At 41.2% G+C, this 23,755-nt stretch overlaps 1 protein-coding gene across 2 annotated transcripts in view; it reads right to left on the bottom strand.

The window, feature by feature from the left end:
• Positions 1–2,302: 2,302 nt before the first annotated feature.
• Positions 2,303–23,755, bottom strand: part of OXSR1 (oxidative stress responsive kinase 1) — a 124,212-nt gene continuing 102,759 nt past the window's right edge. For both annotated transcript variants that reach the window (XM_056519662.1, XM_056519663.1), the window contains exons 11-18: positions 22,462–22,584; positions 17,483–17,518; positions 16,460–16,588; positions 16,278–16,351; positions 8,548–8,600; positions 6,687–6,755; positions 5,313–5,377; positions 2,303–2,907 (exon numbers count right to left, since the gene is read on the bottom strand). In XM_056519662.1, coding sequence (XP_056375637.1) covers positions 2,833–2,907; positions 5,313–5,377; positions 6,687–6,755; positions 8,548–8,600; positions 16,278–16,351; positions 16,460–16,588; positions 17,483–17,518; positions 22,462–22,584 — 624 coding nt within the window. In that variant the 3' untranslated portion in view covers positions 2,303–2,832. The remainder of the gene's footprint in view (positions 2,908–5,312; positions 5,378–6,686; positions 6,756–8,547; positions 8,601–16,277; positions 16,352–16,459; positions 16,589–17,482; positions 17,519–22,461; positions 22,585–23,755) is intronic.

The following is a 23,755-nucleotide window of genomic DNA, read 5'->3' on the forward strand; positions in this document are numbered from 1 at the left end:
CGTAATCAGACCCGGAGCGAACACGCTTCGGGGACTGATTACAAACGGGGTGCCGCGTGCATGATCACGGGCGTCCCCAGCGGCGGGACTCCCGCGATCAGGCATCTTATCCCCTATGCTTTGGATAGGACTAAGATGTGTAAGCACCGGAGAACCCCTTTAAGGTGCCAAAACGTGTGTAAATGTTTTCACAAAAATTGTATCTTGGATTGTAATGCAACACTTTTATACACCAAGAGGGTTTAGTCCTCTTTGTTAACCCCTTAAGGACTCAGGGTTTTTCCGATGTGTGTAGAGCTGCAATCCATGCAGGTTTTAATTTGGAATGTTTCCCCTGTCTGATTACTATTAAATGAAGTCACTTAGTCTCTAATATTGTCACATAGCTTGCAGGCTTTATTTTGACACTTGAAGCACCCTCTAGTGGATCCAAACATTCCAAACTGTTTTAACCCCTTAAGGACTCAGGGTTTTTCCGTTTTTGCACTTTCGTTTTTTCCTCCTCACCTTTTAAAAATCATAACCCTTTCAATTTTGCCTGTACAGACCCATACAAGAGCTTTATTTTTGCACCATCAAATATAATTTGTAATGACATCAGTTATTTTACCCAAAGATCTATGGGGAAACAAAAAAAAAATCATTGTGCGACAAAATTGAAAAAAACAAAAACAAAACTGCCATTGTGTAACTTTGGGGGGGCGCTTCCCTTTCTACGCAGTAAACTTTTTGGTAAAAATGACACCTTATCTTTATTTTGTGTGTCCATACGATTAAAATGACACCCTACTTGTATAGGTTTGATTTTGTCTTACTACTGGAAAAATTCATAGCTACCTGCACAAAATACAATACGTTTAAAAATGTCCTCTTCTGACCACTATGCATTTTTATTTTTCGCATACGGGGATGTATCAGAGCAAATTTTTTGCGCCGTGATCTGAGGTTTTTATTGGTATCATTTTTGTTTTGATCAGACTTTTTGATCGCTTTTTATCCATTTTTTCATGGTACAGAAAGTGACCAAAAATACGCTATTTTGGACTTTTTTTTTATGTGGAAGCCATTGACCATGCGGTTTAAAGAATTATATATTTCTATAGTTCGGACATTTACGCACGCGGCAATACCACATGTTTATTTTTATTAAAATTTTTTTTATGGGAAATGTTATTAACTTTTTTTTTTTTTACACTTTTTAATTTTTTTTGCAATACACTGATCTCTCACACTGATCAATGCTATGCCATAGCATTGCATTGATCAGTGTTATCAGTGGTCGATTGCTCAAGCCTGGATCTCAAGCCAATCTGATGCAGAGGAGGCAGATAGGGAACCCCTCCCTGTGCATCCTAGCTGATTGGGACATCGTGGTGGTCCCGATGGGCCCGACTGAGCAGCCGGGAATGCTTTTTTTTATCTTTTACCTTAGACACGGCGATCAACTTTGAATACTGCGTCTAAAGGGTTAATACCGGACCTCACTGCGATCAATGATGTCCGGTATTAGCCCCGGGTCCCGGCTACCTTTTGGCACCAGGACCAACCCGATATGAAACGGGGTCACCGCGTGACCCCGTGTTATATCGCGGGAGCGTGTGTGCAGGTACGCCCTGCGTCCTTAAGAGGTTGATGTGGCTTACAGGGAATCTTTTAGTTCTGTATCATGCTCAGAGCTGCAAACTCAGGCAAGCAGTGGATAAGAAGATAAAACAAATTATACCTGTCTCTTAGCTGATAGTTGTTTGATAAGCTGTTTCCTTCCAAGCCCAAGTGTCAAAGAGGCAGAGTTAAACTGCAGCATGCATGCCAGCTCCTTCCTTCACCCTTCCTTCCTGGCATTATTAATGTACAGGACTAAGTGCTGGAAGCCAAGCAGGGAGGGGTGGGGGAGTGAGGAGGGGTGCATGCTGCAGCTCAGCGCCTCCTCTATGGCACTTGAACGTAAAAGGAATACTTGCTTTTATAACTTTGTGATATTCTAGTGCAACTTAATGGAGATTGCAGGGGGTGACGAGTACAGCCACAAGCTTCTCTCTGCTTGTTATAACATTTGATGATGGAGTAAGATAGAAATAAAAGTCTTCTTTTCATTACAAAAAAACACTCCTGCAACACGGCTATGTCTGGTATTGCATGAGAGATAGCTTTGCTGAAAGATAGTTTTGATACTAGACAAAAAGTGTTGGGAAAACTGTCAAACTTACCAATATCATGCATATCCTTTGAAGCTGGCTCATGATCATATCCCCAATTGCCTAATACTGGTTGTGTAAGAATCCGAAACATGAACACATTGAATTATTAATTATGTTTTTATTTAGACTCTTTTCTGTTCACTTTAAATTAAAGCCAATAAAAATCAGATCCCCAAACTAATTTCTCTTTGCCTTGAATGTTTAAGAGTGGTAGAAACCCATAGTTCCATACTCAGTAGTATTCTCAAATAAGGCAACAGTAACAAACAGGTATGAGAGGAGCGAGCTGATCCTCTCTAGTGACAAAGGGACGACCGCCGTGTCCGGCCAGCAGCCCCGTCGGCACTAGAGAGGACAGCTGGCACTTTTCACATGAAGATAAAAAGAAATCCAAATTAATCATGTGCAGAAACACTTTTGTTCGCTGTCGGTTCCAAAGCTCTGACCTCCCAGTGTGTATGTCATTACACCAAGTTTAGAGACATTTGTTAGACAAGAGTAAAAGTAATACACGTTGTTACAGCTCCGAAACAAGCCAGAGTTTGATTCTTTGGCAGTAGTGGTTCTGTAGGCCAAGAGAAGCATTAGAAAGATGATGAAGATTTCAATAAGAAGCAGCTCAGAAGACAGCAGCTTAGCTGATACTGAGCTGTGCAAACCCTACGAGCTTCCCATCATCTGGAATGTCAGAGGGATCAACCCCAGAGGCCTAGAAAGAGAAAATGGTAGAACTAAGACCAGGACATACAAACAGAATGTAATAAAAAGCAGTTTATACATTTACAGAAATTATTGGCCATAAAACCACTATTAGTAGCCAAACACCACAGATCAGATAGCGGTTTGTTCATCCAGGGCAGAAAAAAAATGTCTTTTACATGCTGCAGGAAAAAAAAAAAATATATATATATATATATATATATCCCTGCAGTGGGGATTTAAAATTCTGTGGATTTTCCTCATTGGTTTCTATGAGAATGTTATACAGATTCTGTATAACAATCCACAATGGAAAATTTGCAATAAATCCACGTGATCTGGCACAATGTAGTGTAGTGTAGTGTACCAAAATTATTGTGTTTGAAATCAAAATAACAGATTGCAATAAGAAGGTCATATCTTCTCATATGAATTTCAAATAAAACAAAGAAATATATGACCTGCAGCGCAAATGTATTTTACCATGTAATATGTGCCAAAATGCAAAGTAGAAAACTCCACAATCTTATACTGTAATGGGCTGTTGTGACAAGGAAAGAAGTGTTCTGTGCTACCTCATAATAAAGGGCACAGTTTGAATTTTGAGGTAGGTTGGGGTATAAGAATGTCACATACAGCACTATCTTGGATGAAGGCAGTTCTCTGGATGCCCTGATTCCTCATTATCACTGACAGTCTATTGCAGCAAGAGGAATAATTAAACCTTAAAGGGGTACTCCGGTGGAAAACTTTTTTTTTTTTTTTAAATCAACTGGTGCCAGAAAGTTAAACAACGGAGGTCGGAAGAAGCATGCATTCATGTGTGAAACTGCCGGCATAGCCTCTAAGCGCCATTACACCTGCGCTGATGCTGTGATCCAGCTACCCATATACCGGACTCCTACATCGAACTGTCTCCGTTGAGCGGTGACTGCATCTGCACCCTTTTCTGTGTATTAGATTTGAGAATTACTTCTATTAAAAAAATCTTAATCCTTCCAGTACTGAGCAGCTGCTGTATACTACAGAGGAAGTTAAAGGGGTAGTCCAGTGGTGAAAAACTTATCCCCTATCCTAAGGATAGGGGACAAGTTTGAGATCGCGGGGGGTCCGACCGCTGGGGCCCCCTGCGATCTGTACGGGGCCCCGGCTCTCCGCCCAGATAGTGGGTGTCGACCCCCGCACGAGGCGGCGGCCGACACGCCCCCTCAATACATCGCTATGGCAGAGCCGGAGATTGCCGAAGGCAGCGATTCGGCTCTGCCATAGAGTTGTATTGAGGGGGCGTGTCGGCCGCCGCCTCGTGCGGAGGTCGACACGCCCCCTTCCCCCGAGCTGTCGGGGCTCCGTACAGGAGATCGCAGGGGGCCCCAGCGGTCGGACCCCCCGCGATCTGCAACTTATCCTCTATCCTTAGGATAGGGGATAAGTTGCTCACCACTGAGTCACCACTGGACTACTCCTTTAAGTTGTTCTTTTCAGTCTGACCACAGTGCTCTCTGCTGACACCTCTGTCCGTTTCAAACCTCTCTTGCTCCGGAAAGTTCCAGACATGGACAGAGGTGTCAGCAAAGACCAACGTGGTCAGACAGAAAAGAACAACTCAACTTCCTCTGTAGTATAAAGCTGATAAGTACTGGAAGGATTAAGATTTTTTTTATAGAAGTAATTTACAAATCTGTAATCTGTATCTTTCTGGCACCAGTTGATTTGAAAAAAAAAATGTTTTCCACCGGAGTACCCCCTTAAACCGCTTCCCTGTAGAGATTACCATCACATTTGCTGCAGGGAAGCACAAAGGGTTAATAATTCCTCTTGCTGCAATATACAAAAGAAGGTGTTACAGAAGCACCAGGGCATTCAGAATTGAGGCAGAAGCGGATTATTCTCCCCCCCCCCCCCCCCCAACCCTCACATCTAAGGCCCTGGCTTGGACTACTGCCGGCCGTGCCCTAGGTTCAACCATTATGAGGGGAGAGATCAGATTTTATAGACTGGGAGAGGAGGCCAAGTATGTACTTCTCAGGGTTAGAGGTGTTTGCTTCCTCCATGGTGCAGCAGCTTGGCTCGGTCTGTTGTAAAGCAGCAGAGCAGTTAGAGACCTGCTAGATGCTATTCCAGCAATAGGTGCACTGCAGAGGGGAGGAAGGAGCACTGCTTGTATACTGCACTTCCCTATCCCTTTGCATATCAGTGGGACGCCGACTGACATTGGGAGCTTATCCTAGAGGCTGCACTTCTTTGTGGAGGGGTGCGGCAAAATTGGATTTGCAATTTAGGCTAAAATCAAAATCGTGCCGCACTGTATAGTCAAATAAATTAAACGCATTCAATTAATCCCCCAGCCCTAGTACACCATATAGAACAAATGTTTCAAGACTATGCAGGTAATACATAAATTCTAAAAGCACCTACCAACTTGAAGGTGACTGATCTGTTAGTCTGTGGCTCTTCCACAATCTTCTGTAAATTAGCTGCAACTAAACACAGAAAATGGTTCAATTAGATTGGGATTAAACTGAGACAAACAAACAAGCTACACAGCAAATATATAAATATACAATTAAAAGTGGTTTTGCTGCAGTTTCGCCACATGCAGTTGCAACGTTAAATGAGTTTGGCTTCTTTGCAAGTATAACTGTGATTGTGAATTCAAGTAGAGAAAACATCCACAAATTGTATTTTGATCTAATTGCTTCTCGGCATAAATTCAAAAACTAACAGGTTGTTAGTATACATTTTGCTCTAAAAGTACAAGCCCACTCGCCACGTCAAGGCCACCTATTTAGAGTGGGTCCCTAACATAAAATGGCGGAGCACTGGGTGGGCGACCACCACCGCCGTAACACCAGTGCCCACAGGGGAAACGACCCACTGGCAGAGCAGCCCCAATGCCACTCAAACCAGTTCCAGGGCCGCGCCCCCCCTTTTATGCTGAGAAGCAAGTAGATCAAAAAACAAAATGTGGATGTGCGACCATGTCTGTTTTCTCTACCTGAATTCACATTGTGTTTTCTATCCCCTCCTTTTTTTTTTTTTGTTGGTTTCACTTGGTCTGCACCCCCTCAGCCCAACCCTATATAAGGTAGCAGGTAGCTAAACAGGGCGCTTTAATTTCTGGCAGCCTCCCAGTCTGACTGGGTGCACATGGTAAGTGAGCGATTACACCTTGTTCACACTGGTGTGGTGCTGTGCGGCATCCATTGCTGCCGTGGCACCGTGTCTGTGGGGAGGTGCGGCCCAGGGACTGGTTTGAGTGGCATTGGGGCCGCTCTGCCAGTGGGTCGTTCCCTCTGTGGGCACTGGTGTTGCGGTGGTGGCCGATCTGTGCTATGCCATTTTATGCTAGGGACGTTAGGGACTGACGTGGCGAGTGGGCTTGTACCTTTTGATCAAAATGTATACTAACAACCTGTTAGTTTTTGAATTTATGCTGAGAAGCAATCAGATCAAAATGCTAAATGTGGATGTGCGACCATGCCTGTTTTCTCTACCTGAATTCACATAACTGTGATTGTGTTGGCAGGTATAAAAATGCAGTGCTGTACTGGGATTAAAATGATATAAAATTATGTTTAGGGAATGGTGTCTAAAAAAAAATTACAGCAAATATCATCCTATGAAATGCAGTCTTCCATCATACAATGTGAAAGGGTTTTTCCATGCATTTCTCAAGAGCAGAGATGCACAACTGTGCTATGGAGCTCTTGGGAATTTAGATATGAGAATTACAATGGATCAAACAAATCATTGGAGTTCACATCTGGTCAGGTATCGATAAACACTCACCTATTACTACATCTCTTCCATCTACAAGGCCAGCGGAGACAAGTTCTTGGGAAACACCATCGGCTGTATCTGGAAAACAAAGTTGGATTTGTCAATGAATGTAAAGTGACGGAAATAAGATAAGAATATAATCTAGAAATTATACAATAAAACATCTTGCATCATGTGACTTTTTTCATTAAAAATATAATATACTACAAAGGAATTGTAGGATTTTGTATAATTATATCTTGTTGCTGACTGATCCCATAACCGGGTCCTCTATGTCACAAATCCTTATTTAGGAGTTTTCCCTTAAATTGTGACTTACTATAGTACAGTAGCTCTGGATATGGAGGAAAAACTAGAATATAAATAAATGACTAATGCATTTAAGGGTACAGCTACATTTCCATTCAGAAAACTTGCATTAACCGTACAGCAAACTAGATAAGAATTCGTAAACCTCATCCTTATGTTGTGAGAAAAAAAAAAAATCACAGAAGAAATTAGCCTATAATGCAGATTTTATATCCGCAGAATGACAATAGTTGTGTTGGAAATGTTGCAGGTTTATTGTAGATTTTCCCCCACTGAATTTTATGGGGAAATAAAAATTATTATTATTTATTTTTATAGCACCCTGGGTTTCAGTGTGCTGTGCATACTGTAAGGGGTTAAGATGCATATCAAAACACAAACGCAAGTTAAATGAATGCAAAGCAGAGTAAAAGACAGACTAATATAGAAGGAGAAAGGGCCCTGCCCCTGGGTGTTGAAAATTTTACCTGCAGATATACTATAAATACAAAGCAAAATCCACAACTGCAGATTGACTGAACTGTATTGTACAGGAGCAGGGACTCCTGTTAATCCCTGGACTCCCTGCTCCTGTACAACACTTCTCACTAAGTATCTCCAGAATTGTGCACTATAATCATTTTTCTGAATTTCTCTTAACATTGTACAGCAGTTGCCGACACAATTCCACCTCAAATGAAAGCACAATACACTTCTATGGGATGCCGCACTCCTGCTGACACTTCGAAATTTCCGCTTGCGGAAATTCCGAAGTGTCAACAGGAGTGCGGAATCCAATAGAAGTGTATTGGTGAACAGGGCGGGCTTCTAGTTCAGGAATTCATCGGCGCTGACCGGGAGAAGGACATCAGACAGGTAGGATACCTTGACAGAGGATTTTATTGTGGATAATGCAACGCGTTTCACCACGCATGCGTGGCTTCATCAGGTCTGATGAAGCCACGCACGCGTGGTGAAACGCGTTGCATTATCCACAAAAAAATCCTCTGTCAAGGTATCCTACCTGTCTGATGTCCTTCTCCCGGTCAGCGCCGATGAATTTCTGAACTAGAAGCCCGCCCTGTTCACCATTGTCTCATATCAGGAAGGCTGCATACCCGGATTATTTTCTACACGATCACCATTGTTGTGTATGGGCTACACAACTATGTCGGGTGAGCGGTGATTCTTCCCCCTACCCTCCCCCTACATTGTAGTGATTTTACACCACAAGGAGCGCCTCCGTCTTTTCTCTTTCCTCTATAGAAGTGTATTGGGCTTTCATTCGAGGCGTCATTAAGAAATTCCACCGTGTGAATAGGCCCTTACTCTACAGTGCTGAATTTGGTGCTGGAGAATAAATGAAGGGGCATTGGTGCTGCTATGTCACTGTGAAGATTGCTGCAGTTATTCTGGTGCTGAAAATTTGCAGCATTTCTGGCATGTGTAGCTGTACCCTTAGTACAGACATTTGAGAAATAGCAAAACAAACAAAAATCTTTGCTTCAGATAGCGAGACCGTGAACAACCTAGGATATAAGCATCACATAGGTAGATGCTTCCCCTTTACTTACTAACTTACCCCTTCCAGGTGTAAACTCAAACCGGATATCATTGAGCTCTTTCTTTGTGTTTCTGGAATAAAATAAAATAGTAATTAAAATTGCACATAGTAATACAGTTCAGTGTGTATAGTAAGCTCCCTATAGCGGTAGCTGTGGGGGATATGTTATGTTTTACATCTACACATGTCTGGAATATAGAGCTCTGTATTAGTAAATTGGAGCTCTGATCACTATAACGATAGTAAGAAATGTCCTTTTATGTAACAGGATCAGGGCAGACACGATTACATCCTAATAGAATTAATAGGAGCTTGGAAGGACAAGCTTAATGCTTTGGACCCAGTACTGCCTACTATCCCTGCGGTGTACAATATGGGGGACATTTATCATTGGCTTTACACCACATTAAAGGGGAATTCCAGGAAATATTTTTTTTATATCAACTGGCTCGGCTCCAGAAAGTTACACAGATTTGTAAATTACTTCTATTAAAAAAAAATCTTAATCCTTCCAATAATTATCAGCTGCTGAAGTTGAGCTGTTCTTTTCTGTCTGGCAATAGTGCTCTCTACTGACATGTCTGCTTGTCTCGGGAACTGCACAGAGTAGAAGAGGTTTGCTAGTGGGATTTGCTTCTACTCTGGACAGTTCCCGAGACACGTGTCATCAGAGAGCACTTAGACAGTAAAGAACAACTCAACTTCAGCAGCTCATACATACTGAAAGATTAAGATTTATTAATAGAAGTAGTTTACAACTTTCTGGAGCCAGTTGATATATAAAAAAAAATAAAAAATCCTGGATAACCCCTTTAATGTTCTACATGTCCCTGCAAATTTTGTGCAATTGCATGTTTTGCCCACATTTTTTGCCACAATTTTTGGAAGAAAATCTTTCAAAGTTGTCTACTGTTTGGTGCACTGTACACCACTTTTTGCAGCGGAGCTGTATTTATTATTTGCTCAAATAAAATTTTGAAGTGTTTTTTTTTGCGCAAAGCCTACTTTGTTTGTGCAAACCTACACCACCTAATAGGACACGTACAAAGGTGTCAGATGCCAGAGCACAAAGCTTAAACCAATCTCTGCAGCTCACTTGTGCAGAATTATCAAATCTATGCACCATTTTGGTAAATTTTAAGAAACTGTGTAAAAAAATACACCAAGAAACGGGTAAAATTTATACTCCCTTACACCAACATTGACAAATGTCCCCCCTATGTGTACTGCCCCATTCTTTACAATAAATGGATGGACACACAGAGGTTTGTGCAATTCAGGCACAGCACTAGACTTGCATATGTAGGGGGTGATCTCAGAACTGGACATAAAAGAATATTCACACTATGGTCATAAAAAAGAAATCTAATTATTTCAAATATACATCTACATAAACATATCCAATGTCTGCAGAACATATGTAGCAACAACCTATGTGACAGTGGGACCACCATCTCCGAAATATTAGTGTCATTTGGTGGTCAGGAACAAGTTGCGCTTTATTCCTTTTGCATACAAATTGATAGCACAGCTGCACTGTCACGTCTTCCTACAAATTCTGTGGTTACAGAAGGCAATAAGTCGCTAAAAATGATAAAGGAACAGATACTGTAGTACTGCCTCTCTGTCTCATCCTGTGTGGTGCAGCATTTACCTTTACAGCACTAAGCCAAACAATATAAACTTCTATACATTAGCAGCAAACTTCTAGGTGTATTGACTACCTGGCTCCTGGGATTTGTCAATTTCTGACTTAAAGGGGCACTCACTGCTCAGCGTTTGGAACAAACTGTTCCGAACGCTGGAGCCGGGGGCTCATGACATCATAGCCCCACCCCATCATGACGTCACATACCGCCCCCTCAATGCAAGTCTATGGGAGGGGGCGTGGCAGCCGCCCCCTCCCATAGACTTTCATTGAGGGGGCGGCGCTGCCGCGGGGATCCGATCATTCTTATTGGTGGACAGAGGTCCCCTCACCTACCTCTGTCCATCTCCAGGGGTCTTCTGCTCTGGTCTGAGCAGACCAGAGCAGAAGTTGACCGATAACACTGATCAGTGTTAAGCCCAATGCATAGCACTGAACAGTATTAGCAATCAAATGATTGCTATAGATAGTCTCCTATGGGGACTATTAAAGTGTAAAAAAAAATAAAAAATAACTTAAAAAATAAAAAAATTTGAAAAATCCCCTCTCCCAATAAAAACGTAAATCATCCGTTTTTCCCATTCCACCCCCCAAAAAGCGTAAAAAAATTATTCTTAAACATATTTTGTATGGCCGCATGCGTAAAAGCCTGAACTATCAAAATATATTGTTAATTATCCTGTACGGTAAACAATGTAAATGTAAAAAAATAAAAAAGTCCAAAATTGCTGCATTTTTGTCACATTTTATTCCCAAAAGAATTTATAAAAAATGTATAAAAAGTAAAACCTAAGCAGTGGTACCAATAAAAACTACAGATCTCGGCGCAAAAAATTAGCTCACATACTGCCCTGTATACGGAAAAATTAGAGCGTTATAGGGGTTAAAATTGGGCAATTTCAAACATACTAATTTTGTTAAAATAGTTTGAGATTTTTTTTTAAGCGATACAATTATAGAAAAGCACATATCATGGGTATCATTTTAATCGTATTGACCCACAGAATTTACCATAAAGTGTACACCGTGAAAACAAAACCTTCCAAAATTTGCTAAATTGCGGTTTTCTTTTCAATTTTCCCACATAAATAATATTTTTTCTGGGTTGCGCCGTACATTTTATGGTAAAATAAGTGATGTCATTACAAAGTAAAATTGGTGACGCAAAAAACAAGCCCTCATATGGGTATGTGGATGGAAATATAAAAGTTATGATTTTTAGAAGGCGAGGAGGAAAAAACTAAAATTCTAAAATAAAATTGGCCTGATCATTAAGGCCAAAATGGACCTGGTCCTTAAGGGGTTAAAGGAAACCTTTTTACAGTTTCTTGATACGTCCTCCTGTTCCTGAGATATGAGGGTTTATAGTTTGTCTGACAATTCAGAGAATCAGCTACATAGGTGTAAACTTAATTTTAATAATGGGAGTGAATATCAGGAGATGGGCGGGATTATACAGTCGAGGGTGTGTATGTTTTACATTGAGGGGATATACACACCACCTGACTGTATAATATCCAAAACTAGATCCACGCCTATCTGACTGTTTCCCTGAAAATATAAACCCTCATATCGCAAGAACGGGAGAGTATCTAAAAAAAATGTAAAAAGGTGTGTGATCAGGACCCCCCTATCTGTTAAATGATTTTGAAACCTCATTTTCTTAGGGTTAATCACAGGTCCCCTTTAAAGACAATGCAGTATTTTCTTTTTGTTGTTTTTTTTCACATCTATTACCAACGATCTGCATGTTGTTGTTTTTTTTACACTTTTTTTTTTTGAATAATTATATTTTTTTTGTCCCCTATATTGTAAGTAGTTACGGTATATCATTTTTACTTTAATTTTATTCACGTTTATATTTAGGTAAATTCCCCTAATTTTTTTTCACACTTTTTTTTTTTTTCCTTTTGATTACTTTTCTTGCATTTTCACTATTAACATCTAATTTTCTTTATATGTCATTAGCAAACATTGGGATGCATGCAAATAGACAAAAATAGACAGAATGTGACAACATGTGGTCTGCTATTTTTTTTAAAGGGGTTATCCGCCATAAGGTGATTTTAGTACTTACCTGCCAGAACTGGGTATTTCCTGTTTGATTTTGTTCTCTAAACTACACATCCCATTGTTCCATGCTTGAAAGTTTGAGATCACTTTCCTTCCTCCCACACATCAGCCACCCCACCCACTGAAACACAGGAGCCTACAGCTGTTGCAAAATTGAAGCAGGACAGGCTCCCTCTGATCACCTGACTAGTGATGTCAGGTCTTGACGCACTGCAACCTGGGAAATTCTGAGACAACAGTCATTTTGTATACTATTAAAAATAAATATTGGGGCGATAATCACAGAAGAATTGTGAGAAAACCGTCACACACAGGTACAGACACTATATTATGAACTACACTAACTTTACAGCCCCTGTAGCATAGTCAAGTAAAATAAAAAAAATCCTGGAATACCCCTTTAAGGACTACAAAGCATTGTCTGCTGCTTTTGGGAAACAGACCAAACATAGTCACTTGTTATACTACACACAGATCATTATGTAAGTCATTGGGACCGCCATGGTTTACATAGAAATACCTATTTTTCGGTAACCTGACATAGGCTTGTGATGCAGAAAGAAAAATCAGATGTGAAAGAGACCTTAGTTAATTTATGCAATCGTGTATTCTTATTTTTTTTATTTAATTAAAAATATATATATATATTTTATAATATTGCTATACTTATATGTTACAACTGTTCACAATAGGCAATTCCTGCATTTTAGTTTTGTTTGGTTTAGTTTTCTTATGTCACTTTTTTTTGGTTTGTGTAGCTATTTCTATACTGGAAAAACATTTCGGCTAATGAGGACATGTTAGATGGTTTAGTACAGAGGAAGTCTGCCTTTAGTTTGCAGATCATGTGGGAGAGAAGCAGATTAGTGTCATGAGTGTCATTAGTGTCATTTCTAAGATTTGCAGATATATAAAGGATCTACACCCAGTGTCAGAAGATAGACTTAAAGGGGTACTCCAGGAAAAAACTTTTTTTTTTTTTTTTTTTTTTTTAGATCAACTGGCTCCAGAAAGTTAAACAGATTTGTAAATTACTTCTATTAAAAAATATTAATCCTTCCAAGAATTATCAGCTGCTGAAATGAAGTTGTTCTTATCTGTCTGGAAACAGTGCTCTCTGCTGACATCTCTGCTTGTCTCAGGAACTGCACAGAGTAGAAGAGGTTTGCTATGGGAATTTGCTTCTACTCTGGACAGCTGAGACAGGTGTCATCAGAGAGCACTTAGACAGAAAAGAACAACTCAACTTCATCAGCTCATAAGTACTGAAAGGATTAATTTTTTTTAATAGAAGTAATTTACAAATCTGTTTAACTTTCTGGAGCCAGTTGATATATATAAAAAAGTTTTTTCCTGGATAATTCCTTTAAGTGATGTGAAGTGATTACAAAAATGTGTGGCTCTAGAACAGTGTTTCTCAAACAGTGTGCCTCCGGCTGTTGCAAAACTACAACTCCCAGCATGTCTGGACAGCCAAAGGCTGTCTGTTTGAGAAACACTGTCTGAATGATCACAATGATATGAGCCCATTTTTATACGTTGCCTTTTGTCTCCAATGTTCCATTGTTATTAATATTAATACAATAGTGCATTAGATGTGATTGCATTGTCATGATGTAGATTAGGTTCGTGTGGATATTTAGGTGCGGGTATGTCACCAAGTATGTGATAAAGCGTGAATGAACACAAAATGGCCATCGTATTTCCCATTCCTCAGCCGGAGGATATGCTGTGACTTTTATTAATGTGCCAATAAAAAGACCAAAGAGAAATTGTTGAGTGCCACAACTGTTTTCCTACTATTTTGAATACTGTAAAATGTATATAACTAAAGATAAATAGCCTTTGATTCCCTATTGTGGGTTCTATTTAGCATGAGCTATTCAACCAGAAGGTGTCACTGTTGCAGCTGAAAAGTAGAGATGAGCGAATTTACAGTAAATTCGATTCATCACGAACTTCTCGGCTCGGCAGTTGATGACTTATCCTGCATAAATTAGTTCAGCTTTCAGGTGCTCAGGTGGGCTGGAAAAGGTGGATACAGTCCTAGGAAAGAGTCTCCTAGGACTGTATCCACCTTTTCCAGCCCACGGGAGCACCTGAAAGCTGAACTAATTTATGCAGGATAAGTCATCAACTGCCGAGCCGAGAAGTTCGTGACGATTCGAATTTACTGTAAGTTCGCTCATCTCTACTGAAAAGGATGAGGATGAACTTTAAAGGGATACTCCACTGGAAAACATTTTTTTTAAACCAACTGGTGCCAGAAAGTCAAACTGATTTGTAATTTACTTCTATTTAAAAATCTTAACCCTTCCAGTACTTATCACCTGCTGTATGCTCCACAGGAGATTCTTTTCTTTTTGAATTTCCTTTCTGTCTGACCACAGTGCTCTCTGCTGTCACCTCTGTCCATTTTAGAAACTGTCCAGAGTAGGAGCAAATCCCAATAGCAAAATATCCTGCTCCAGAGAGCTGACAGAAAAGAAGAGAAAAGAACTTCCTGAAGCTGATAAGTACTGGAAGGATTAAGATTTTTTAATCAAAGTCATTTACAAATCTGTTTAACTTTCTGGCACCAGTTGATTTAAAAAAAAAAATGTTTACCAGGGGAGTATCCCTTAAACTCATAACCATCCACCTATACGAGTGGTCTGCAAACTGTGGACCTCCAGCTATTGCAGAACTGTGGGGGGTTTATAGTTTGGGGACCACTGACCTATACAATACCCATATATATCAAAAGCTGGAAATTTTTCCCTATTGAGGAAAAATATTAAAATTACACTTTAACCCCTTAGTGACAAGCCCTTTTGGGCCTTAGATCTATAGATAGATGATATATATTATATCCTTAAACGTCTCATCTAGTTGCCGGAGCAGATGTAGTCAAAAGGAGTATTCCCATCTCAAACAGTGATCCCCTTTTCAAACTATAGGTGTCTGTGCGATTATGGCAGTGCTGCTATAGGGATTTGCTCCTGCTCTGAACAGTTCCTGATACGAACAAAGGTGGCAGCAGAGAGGGCTGTGGTCAGACTGGAAAGACATACACAACTTCCTCTGGAGCAAACAGCAGCTGATAAGTACTGAAAGAATTAAGATTTTTAAACAGAAGTAATTTCCAAATCTTTATAACTTGCTCGTACAGGTTGATTTTGTCCTCTGGAGTACCCCTTTAACTATACTACCTAAAAGGTGGTGCAGACTTAGGGATATAGGTTGAACTTGATGGACACTGGTCTTTTTTCAACCTTATGAACTATGTTACTATGTTACTTAGGCCGTTAGGACATGGCAGTGTGACGAACATCAGGGGAGCAGGGGAGAAAAATTACTGCATGTGCCGTCTTTTTCTCCGGCTACTCCCCCTACAAAATAACAGCGCCCGATGAACTCCATTATAGTAAATGGGATCCATCGGGACCAGTTATTGTCCATTGTGCCCCGTTCCGATAACGGACACTAAAGGCTGGAAAAAAAAGAGCCTAATGGCAGTTTAGGTGCGGGGTGAAACGGCAGTGTGAAAGTATCCCAAGACTAAACAGTGGTAAGATGCACCAGATTTTAAAACGGCTTAACACACTGTTAAAAATCTGCCCGTTTTTGAGTATTCCCCCCACAACCTTCTATTTGCCCCTACAACACACTGAAGGGCCTAATAGGCTTCTGTACACGCAGGCATGGAGGATACTGTCAGGTCGCTCAACCCATCAGCACCCCGCAATAACACTGCCAGGGGGACTAATAGGGTGACAGCGGGAGTCTGTGTTCTAGGCTACCCTAGCACCCACTACACCCAGCACAATACCCCCATAGAGAGCTCTATAAAAAGGGGGGGAAATAGAGCACTTTAGTGACTACTGTAGTAACATGAATTGGTGGTCACACAGTAACACAATATAAAAGCAAAAGCATAGTCTGCATTCCTGCAATTCATGAATCTGAGTACTAGTAAAATGTGTGATAATGGTGCTAGGCATAGTATAACAAAAAAATACAAAAAAACAAAAAAAAAAACAACTACCTTAATCGTAATACTAAACTGATAACAGCTTTCACTTCTTCAGCTGTAGGAGGCACAGGAGCTGCAGGGGCGGCCTGTAAAAGAGCATCAATTTATATAGTCCATGAATGGCATACATGTATCTGTTCATATGACACATACAAGGCAAGGCAGGTAAGAAAGGCCACGTATATACTGCTCACCTGTCCAGAGGACGGGACAGGAACAGACACTTGTGAAGGTGGAGCTTGGCCAGATGACTGAGGTAGATTGGCTGTAGGCTGTGCTGGAGCCTGGAGATATGTGGAGCTTGGCTCTGTAGCAGGAAACATCTTAAGCAGAACATAGCCGACGGTTATTTCACGTCTTATCTATTTAACTTCTCTATTTATTTTGCGCCAAAATATTTTACCTCACGGTACACAGACTGGTATCACAAATCCAATCTAATGTCTAGGGCAGTGTTTCCCAACCAGGATGCCTCCAGCTGTTGCAAAACTACAACTCCCAGCATGCCCGGACAGCCAAAGGCTGTCCGGGCATGCTGGGAGTTGTAGTTTTGCAACAGCTGGAGGCACCCTGGTTGGGGAAACCTTGGTCAAGGGCAGACATAGGCAACCTTCGGCACTGCAGATGTTTTGGACTACATGATGCTGTTGAAGCATTTTGGCTGTAAGAGCATCATGGGAGATGTAGTCCAAAACATCTGCAGTGCCGAAGGTTGCCTATGTCTGGTCTAGGGTATGGTCACATGTGCAGTATTTTGCTGCACTTTTTCCTACCCATTGAAGTCAATGGGAAGCAAAATCAGCGGCAGTGAAATATGCAGCAAAATACAGCATGTGTGACCCTGCCCTTAAAGGGGTACTCCACTGCCTCAGCAATTGGAACATTTTGTTTCGAACGCTTGGAGCGGGGGTCGAGCCATGCCTCCTCAATGCAAGTCTATGGGAGGGGGTGTGGCCACGCCCCCGCCCATAGACTTGCACTGAGGGGTCGTGGCGTGAAGTCACGAGGGGCGTGTCCGTGACACTGGGTGCTGCACAGAGATCGCAGGGGTCCTGGATTCGGGAGACCCCCTCCCGATCAGGCATCTTATCCCCTAGGAGGATAAGATGTCTACAGGCAGAGTACCCCTTGACTTGAATAGTCAATGTTTACACAGAATTTATCACAGGTTGAGCTTGAGCCGACATTAAAAAAACAGAAACTACTACAATTCTCACCTCAGAGTTTGCTAAAGAATCTTTCACACGTGGAGACTGGAAAAAAGAAGACAGAACAATGTTAGAGCCCGACACTGCCACAGTCCATAAATATGCAGCTTTTTCCTGATCCATGCAGTGTACTGTGAAAAGTACAGTCCAGATTATAGATAAATGGATATACTGGTAAAAAAAAAAATAAAAAAAGAGAGATATTAGATAAAAAAAAAAAAATGAGTTTGTGGATTTTAGGTGTAATTCTATCATAATACAGGATGGGCCATTTATATGGATACACCTTAATAAAATGGGAATGGTTGGTGATATTAACTTCCTGTTTGTGGCACATTAGTATATGTGAGGGGGGAAACTTTTCAAGATGGGTGGTGACCATGGCGGCCATTTTGAAGTTGGACATTTTGAATCCAACTTTTGTTTTTTCAATAGGAAGAGGGTGATGTGATACATCAAACTTATTGGGAATTTCACAAGAAAAGCAATGAGGTGCTTGGTTTTAACGTAACTTTATTGTTATATTTACAAGTTCCTTACCACTTATAAAATGTGTTCAATGTGCTGCCCATTGTGTTGGATTGTCAATGCAACCCTCTTCTCCCACTCTTCACACACTGATAGCAACACCGCAGGAGAAATGCTAGCACAGGCTTCCAGTATCCGTATACACTGCTATATACTACTATATACACCGCAGGAGAAATGCTAGCACAGGCTTCCAGTATCCGTATACACTGCTATATACTACTATATACACCGCAGGAGAAATGCTAGCACAGGCTTCCAGTATCCGTATACACTGCAATATACTATTATATACACCACAGGAGAAATGCTAGCACAGGCTTCCAGTATCCGTAGTTTCAGGTGCTGCACATCTCGTATCTTCACAGCATAGACAATTGCCTTCAGATGACCCCAAAGATAAAAGTCTAAGGGGGTCAGATCGGGAGACCTTGGGGGCCATTCAACTGTCCCAGGATGACCAATCCACTTTCCAGGAAACTGTTCATCTAGGAATGCTCGGACCTGACACCCATAATGTGGTGGTCACCATCTTGCTGGAAAAGCTCAGGGAACGTGCCAGCTTCAGTGCATAAAGAGGGAAACAAATCATCATGTAGCAATTTCACATATCCAGAGGCCTTGAGGTTTCCATTGATGGAGAATGACCCCACTATCTTTGTACCCCATATACCACACCATACCATCAATTTTTGTGTTCCAACAGTCTTGGAGGGATCTATCCAATGTGGGTTAGTGTCAGACCAATAGCGGTGGTTTTGTTTGTTAACTTCCCCATTCACATTCAGTTTGCCTCATCACTGAACAAAATCTTCTGCGTAAACTGAGGGTCCTGTTCCAATTTTGGTTTTGCCCATTCTGCAGCACCTGAAACTACGGATACTGGAAGCCTGTGCTAGCATTTCTCCTGTGGTGTATATAGTAGTATATAGCAGTGTATACGGATAGCATTTCTCCTGCAGTGTATATAGTAGTATATAGCAGTGTATACGGATACTGGAAGCCTGCACTAGCATTTCTCCTGTGGTGTATATAGTAGTATATAGCAGTGTATACGGATACTGGAAGCCTGTGCTAGCATTTCTCCTGCAGTGTATATAGTAGTATATAGCAGTGTATACAGATACTGGAAGCCTGTGCTAGCATTTCTCCTGCGGTGTATATAGTAGTATATAGCAGTGTATACGGATACTGGAAGCCTGTGCTAGCATTTCTCCTGTGGTGTATATAGTAGTATATAGCAGTGTATACGGATACTGGAAGCCTGTGCTAGCATTTCTCCTGCGGTGTATATAGTAGTATATAGCAGTGTATACGGATACTGGAAGCCTGTGCTAGCATTTCTCCTGCGGTGTATATAGTAGTATATAGCAGTGTATACGGATACTGGAAGCCTGTGCTAGCATTTCTCCTGCGGTGTATATAGTTGTATATAGCAGTGTATACGGATACTGGAAGCCTGTGCTAGCATTTCTCCTGTGGTGTATATAGTAGTATATAGCAGTGTATACGGATACTGGAAGCCTGTGCTAGCATTTCTCCTGTGGTGTATATAGTAGTATATAGCAGTGTATACGGATACTGGAAGCCTGTGCTAGCATTTCTCCTGCGGTGTATATAGTAGTATATAGCAGTGTATACGGATACTGGAAGCCTGTGCTAGCATTTCTCCTGCGGTGTATATAGTTGTATATAGCAGTGTATACGGATACTGGAAGCCTGTGCTAGCATTTCTCCTGTGGTGTATATAGTAGTATATAGCAGTGTATACGGATACTGGAAGCCTGTGCTAGCATTTCTCCTGCGGTGTATATAGTAGTATATAGCAGTGTATACGGATACTGGAAGCCTGTGCTAGCATTTCTCCTGCGGTGTATATAGTAGTATATAGCAGTGTATACGGATACTGGAAGCCTGTGCTAGCATTTCTCCTGTGGTGTATATAGTAGTATATAGCAGTGTATACGGATACTGGAAGCCTGTGATAGCATTTCTCCTGTGGTGTATATAGTAGTATATAGCAGTGTATACGGATACTGGAAGCCTGTGCTAGCATTTCTCCTGCGGTGTATATAGTAGTATATAGCAGTGTATACGGATACTGGAAGCCTGTGCTAGCATTTTTCCTGTGGTGTATATAGTAGTATATAGCAGTGTATACGGATACTGGAAGCCTGTGCTAGCATTTCTCCTGTGGTGTATATAGTAGTATATAGCAGTGTATATGGATACTGGAAGCCTGTGCTAGCATTTCTCCTGTGGTGTATATAGTAGTATATAGCAGTGTATACGGATACTGGAAGCCTGTGATAGCATTTCTCCTGTGGTGTATATAGTAGTATATAGCAGTGTATACGGATACTGGAAGCCTGTGCTAGCATTTCTCCTGCGGTGTATATAGTAGTATATAGCAGTGTATACGGATACTGGAAGCCTGTGCTAGCATTTCTCCTGTGGTGTATATAGTAGTATATAGCAGTGTATACGGATACTGGAAGCCTGTGCTAGCATTTCTCCTGTGGTGTATATAGTAGTATATAGCAGTGTATACGGATACTGGAAGCCTGTGCTAGCATTTCTCCTGCGGTGTATATAGTTGTATATAGCAGTGTATACGGATACTGGAAGCCTGTGCTAGCATTTCTCCTGCGGTGTATATAGTAGTATATAGCAGTGTATATGGATACAGGAAGCCTGTGCTAGCATTTCTCCTGCGGTGTATATAGTAGTATATAGCAGTGTATACGGATACTGGAAGCCTGTGCTAGCATTTCTCCTGCGGTGTATATAGTAGTATATAGCAGTGTATACGGATACTGGAAGCCTGTGCTAGCATTTCTCCTGCGGTGTATATAGTAGTATATAGCAGTGTATATGGATACTGGAAGCCTGTGCTAGCATTTCTCCTGCGGTGTTGCTATCAGTGTGTGAAGAGTGGGAGAAGAGGGTTGCATTGACAATCCAACACAATGGGCAGCACATTGAACACATTTTATAAGTGGTCAGAAACTTGTAAATAACTCATGAAAGAATAAAGTTACATTAAAACCAAGTACATCATTGTTTTTTTTGTGAAATTCCCAATAAGTTTGATGTGTCACATAATCCTCTTCCTATTTAAAAAACAAAAGTTGGATTCAAAATAGCCGCCTTCAAAATTGCCGCCATGGTCACCATCCATCTTGAAAAGTTTCCCCCCTCACGTATACTAATGTGCCACAAACAGGAAGTTAATATCACCAACCATTCCCATTTTATTAAAGTTTATCCATATAAATGGCCCATCCTGTACTTCACAGATTAAATGTAAAAAAATTTAGGGTGTGTTCACATGTACTATACATAAATTCAGCAGCATCAAGTAAGCAGCATATATATGGCACATGTGCACAAACCCCTTAGTGCAATCTTTCTTAAAGGAGGACTGTGGTGTAATATTTTTCATTTCCCTTCTGCATCCCTGAGTGCAGTATGAGTCACCATCCCCAGGAACTAGGAAGAAGACCAGCACCGGAGGACCAGGACGCTGATATCGGCGCAACGGGGAACTTAGAAAGGTGAGTTAAAGTTTTGTATTTTTTGCAGCCCGGGCACAGGGAAATGGAAATTATTAAGCCACAGTTCTCCTTTAAGCAGTGTGCTTCCAGCTGTTGCAAAGCTACAACTCCTAGCTTCCAGCCTTTGGTCTTTTGTCACTAAAAATATGCTTGTGAAGCTGCACACACAGTGCATTTGGGGTTGGCAAGCATATTCTAGGCATAATAAATAAATAGGGCTTCTGTATACTTACATAATGAAGCTTTACAATTCCTCCGGGAGGCGGAGCGTGGGGTCTGCTCTTTTCTGGGGTCGCATCGCCTCTCTCCAGCTACATCACACAGTCGATTGACACACAGGGCTCGCCTGCCTGCAGAGGCCCTATGTAGCTATGCTGCACGCCGGCTGTCAATGGATTGCGCAGCGTAAACAGAGCGGACCCTAGGCTCTGCTTCTCGGACTGTTTTTTTTGTATAGGACAGCCTAATTTACTAATAACAGTATGCCTAGAATATGCTTGTGAATCCCTAGTGCACTGTGTGTGCAGCTTCGCAAGCATATTCTCGGTGACAATTGCGCTTTAAGGCTCCATTTGCCCAACCGAATTTTCACAGGTCTTGTGATTTGCATTCCCAGTTGGAATGAAAGTCTGAACACTGATTAGCCCCACAAAATTAGGCTTATATGCACTGAAAACCCCATCCAAAAGGTGCCATACTGACAGGGAAAATATGTGGCGGAAATCCAAGGGTGTGGAATTGCAACAAAATCTGCTGTGTGAACATGTCCAGATAGCTTACTGTGCATTATTTGTATTAGAAAAAGTAAGATTCCCATAGTGGACAGACCAGATGTCCATAAGTCTGAAACTACAATTTCATTGCCATAAATGACATTTACACTGCTGTAAGTTTCCTACTCACCCTTAGTTGTAACACAGCTGCTTTGCCTTCCTCACTTTCCTCATCCAGTTCATCATCACTCCACTCCCATCCCCCATCTTCAGTTTTATGAAGTCGACCACTTGATCCTGGCACTCTCCGAACCTGTCAGCACACAAGGTAAACTACAATGTCATGACGCCATTCATCAGAAAGGGACACACAAAACCACACTCTGTCCTTATTGGAAACTTCACTATTATTATACAGTGGTCCCTCAAGTTACAATATTAATTGGTTCCAGGACGACCATTGTATGTTGAAACCATTGTATGTTGAGACCAGAACTCTATGGAAACCTGGTAATTGGTTCTGAAGCCACCAAAATGTCATCCAAAAATAGGAAAAAGTGAGAATTAAAGAAAAATACGTAGATAACTAATACAGATAAAGAAAATCCTTCCATATAAAAGTAAGAAAGATCTGCTGGGAGCTGTAATCACTGTCTATGTCAGTGTTTCCCAACCAGGATGCCTCCAACTGTTGCAAAACTACAACTCTCAGCATACCCGGACAGCCGTTGGCTGTCCGGGCATGCTGGGAGTTGTAGTTTTGCAACAGCTGGAGGCAACCCTGGTTGGGAAACAATGGTTTATGTAGAGGACAGGAGCTTCTTCAGGGTCCTATACAGTACACACAGTGTCCCAAATGGAGCCGCCCTAACTTGGTGTCCAAAGGAGCAGCTAACCCTGGCACAGGTAAGGAGTAGTACAGGACTTGTAGTTCCTCCCTGTACTGTAGGGGGCGCTACCAGACATCCAGTCAGTTCATGAACTTCAGTAATAGAGGTGATTTACCAGTAAAATGCCAATTCTGATTGGTCAGTTCCTCCAGTTGTGACACGTTTCACAGATCTGGACTGTCCGTAGCATTGTATGTTGAGTCTGGTTTCAAGTTACAATGGTACAGAAAAAACATTGTATGTTGAAACTATTGCATGTTGAGGCCATTGTAAGTTGAGGGATCACTGTACCTTTTTATTACTTTGTAGCATATGGATATGGAAATGGGTATTTTAGTGGGGCGAAGTTGAAAAAAAACTGGAAAAAAATTTGGAGGCTTCCTATTCTATGCTGTACACTTTCCATAAAAAATGACATGTTCTTTATTCTGTAGGTTTATACGATTACAATATCAAATATATACAGGTTTTGTTTTACTACTTAAAAAAAAATGTTAACTTTTTGTACAAAAATTATCATGCTTAAAATTCTCCTCTTCAGACTCCTTTTTTATTTTTTTCGTATATAGGACAATGTATGAGGGCTCATTTTTT

Source organism: Hyla sarda, chromosome 5 (assembly GCF_029499605.1).
Source record: "Hyla sarda isolate aHylSar1 chromosome 5, aHylSar1.hap1, whole genome shotgun sequence".
NCBI lineage: Eukaryota > Metazoa > Chordata > Amphibia > Anura > Hylidae > Hyla > Hyla sarda.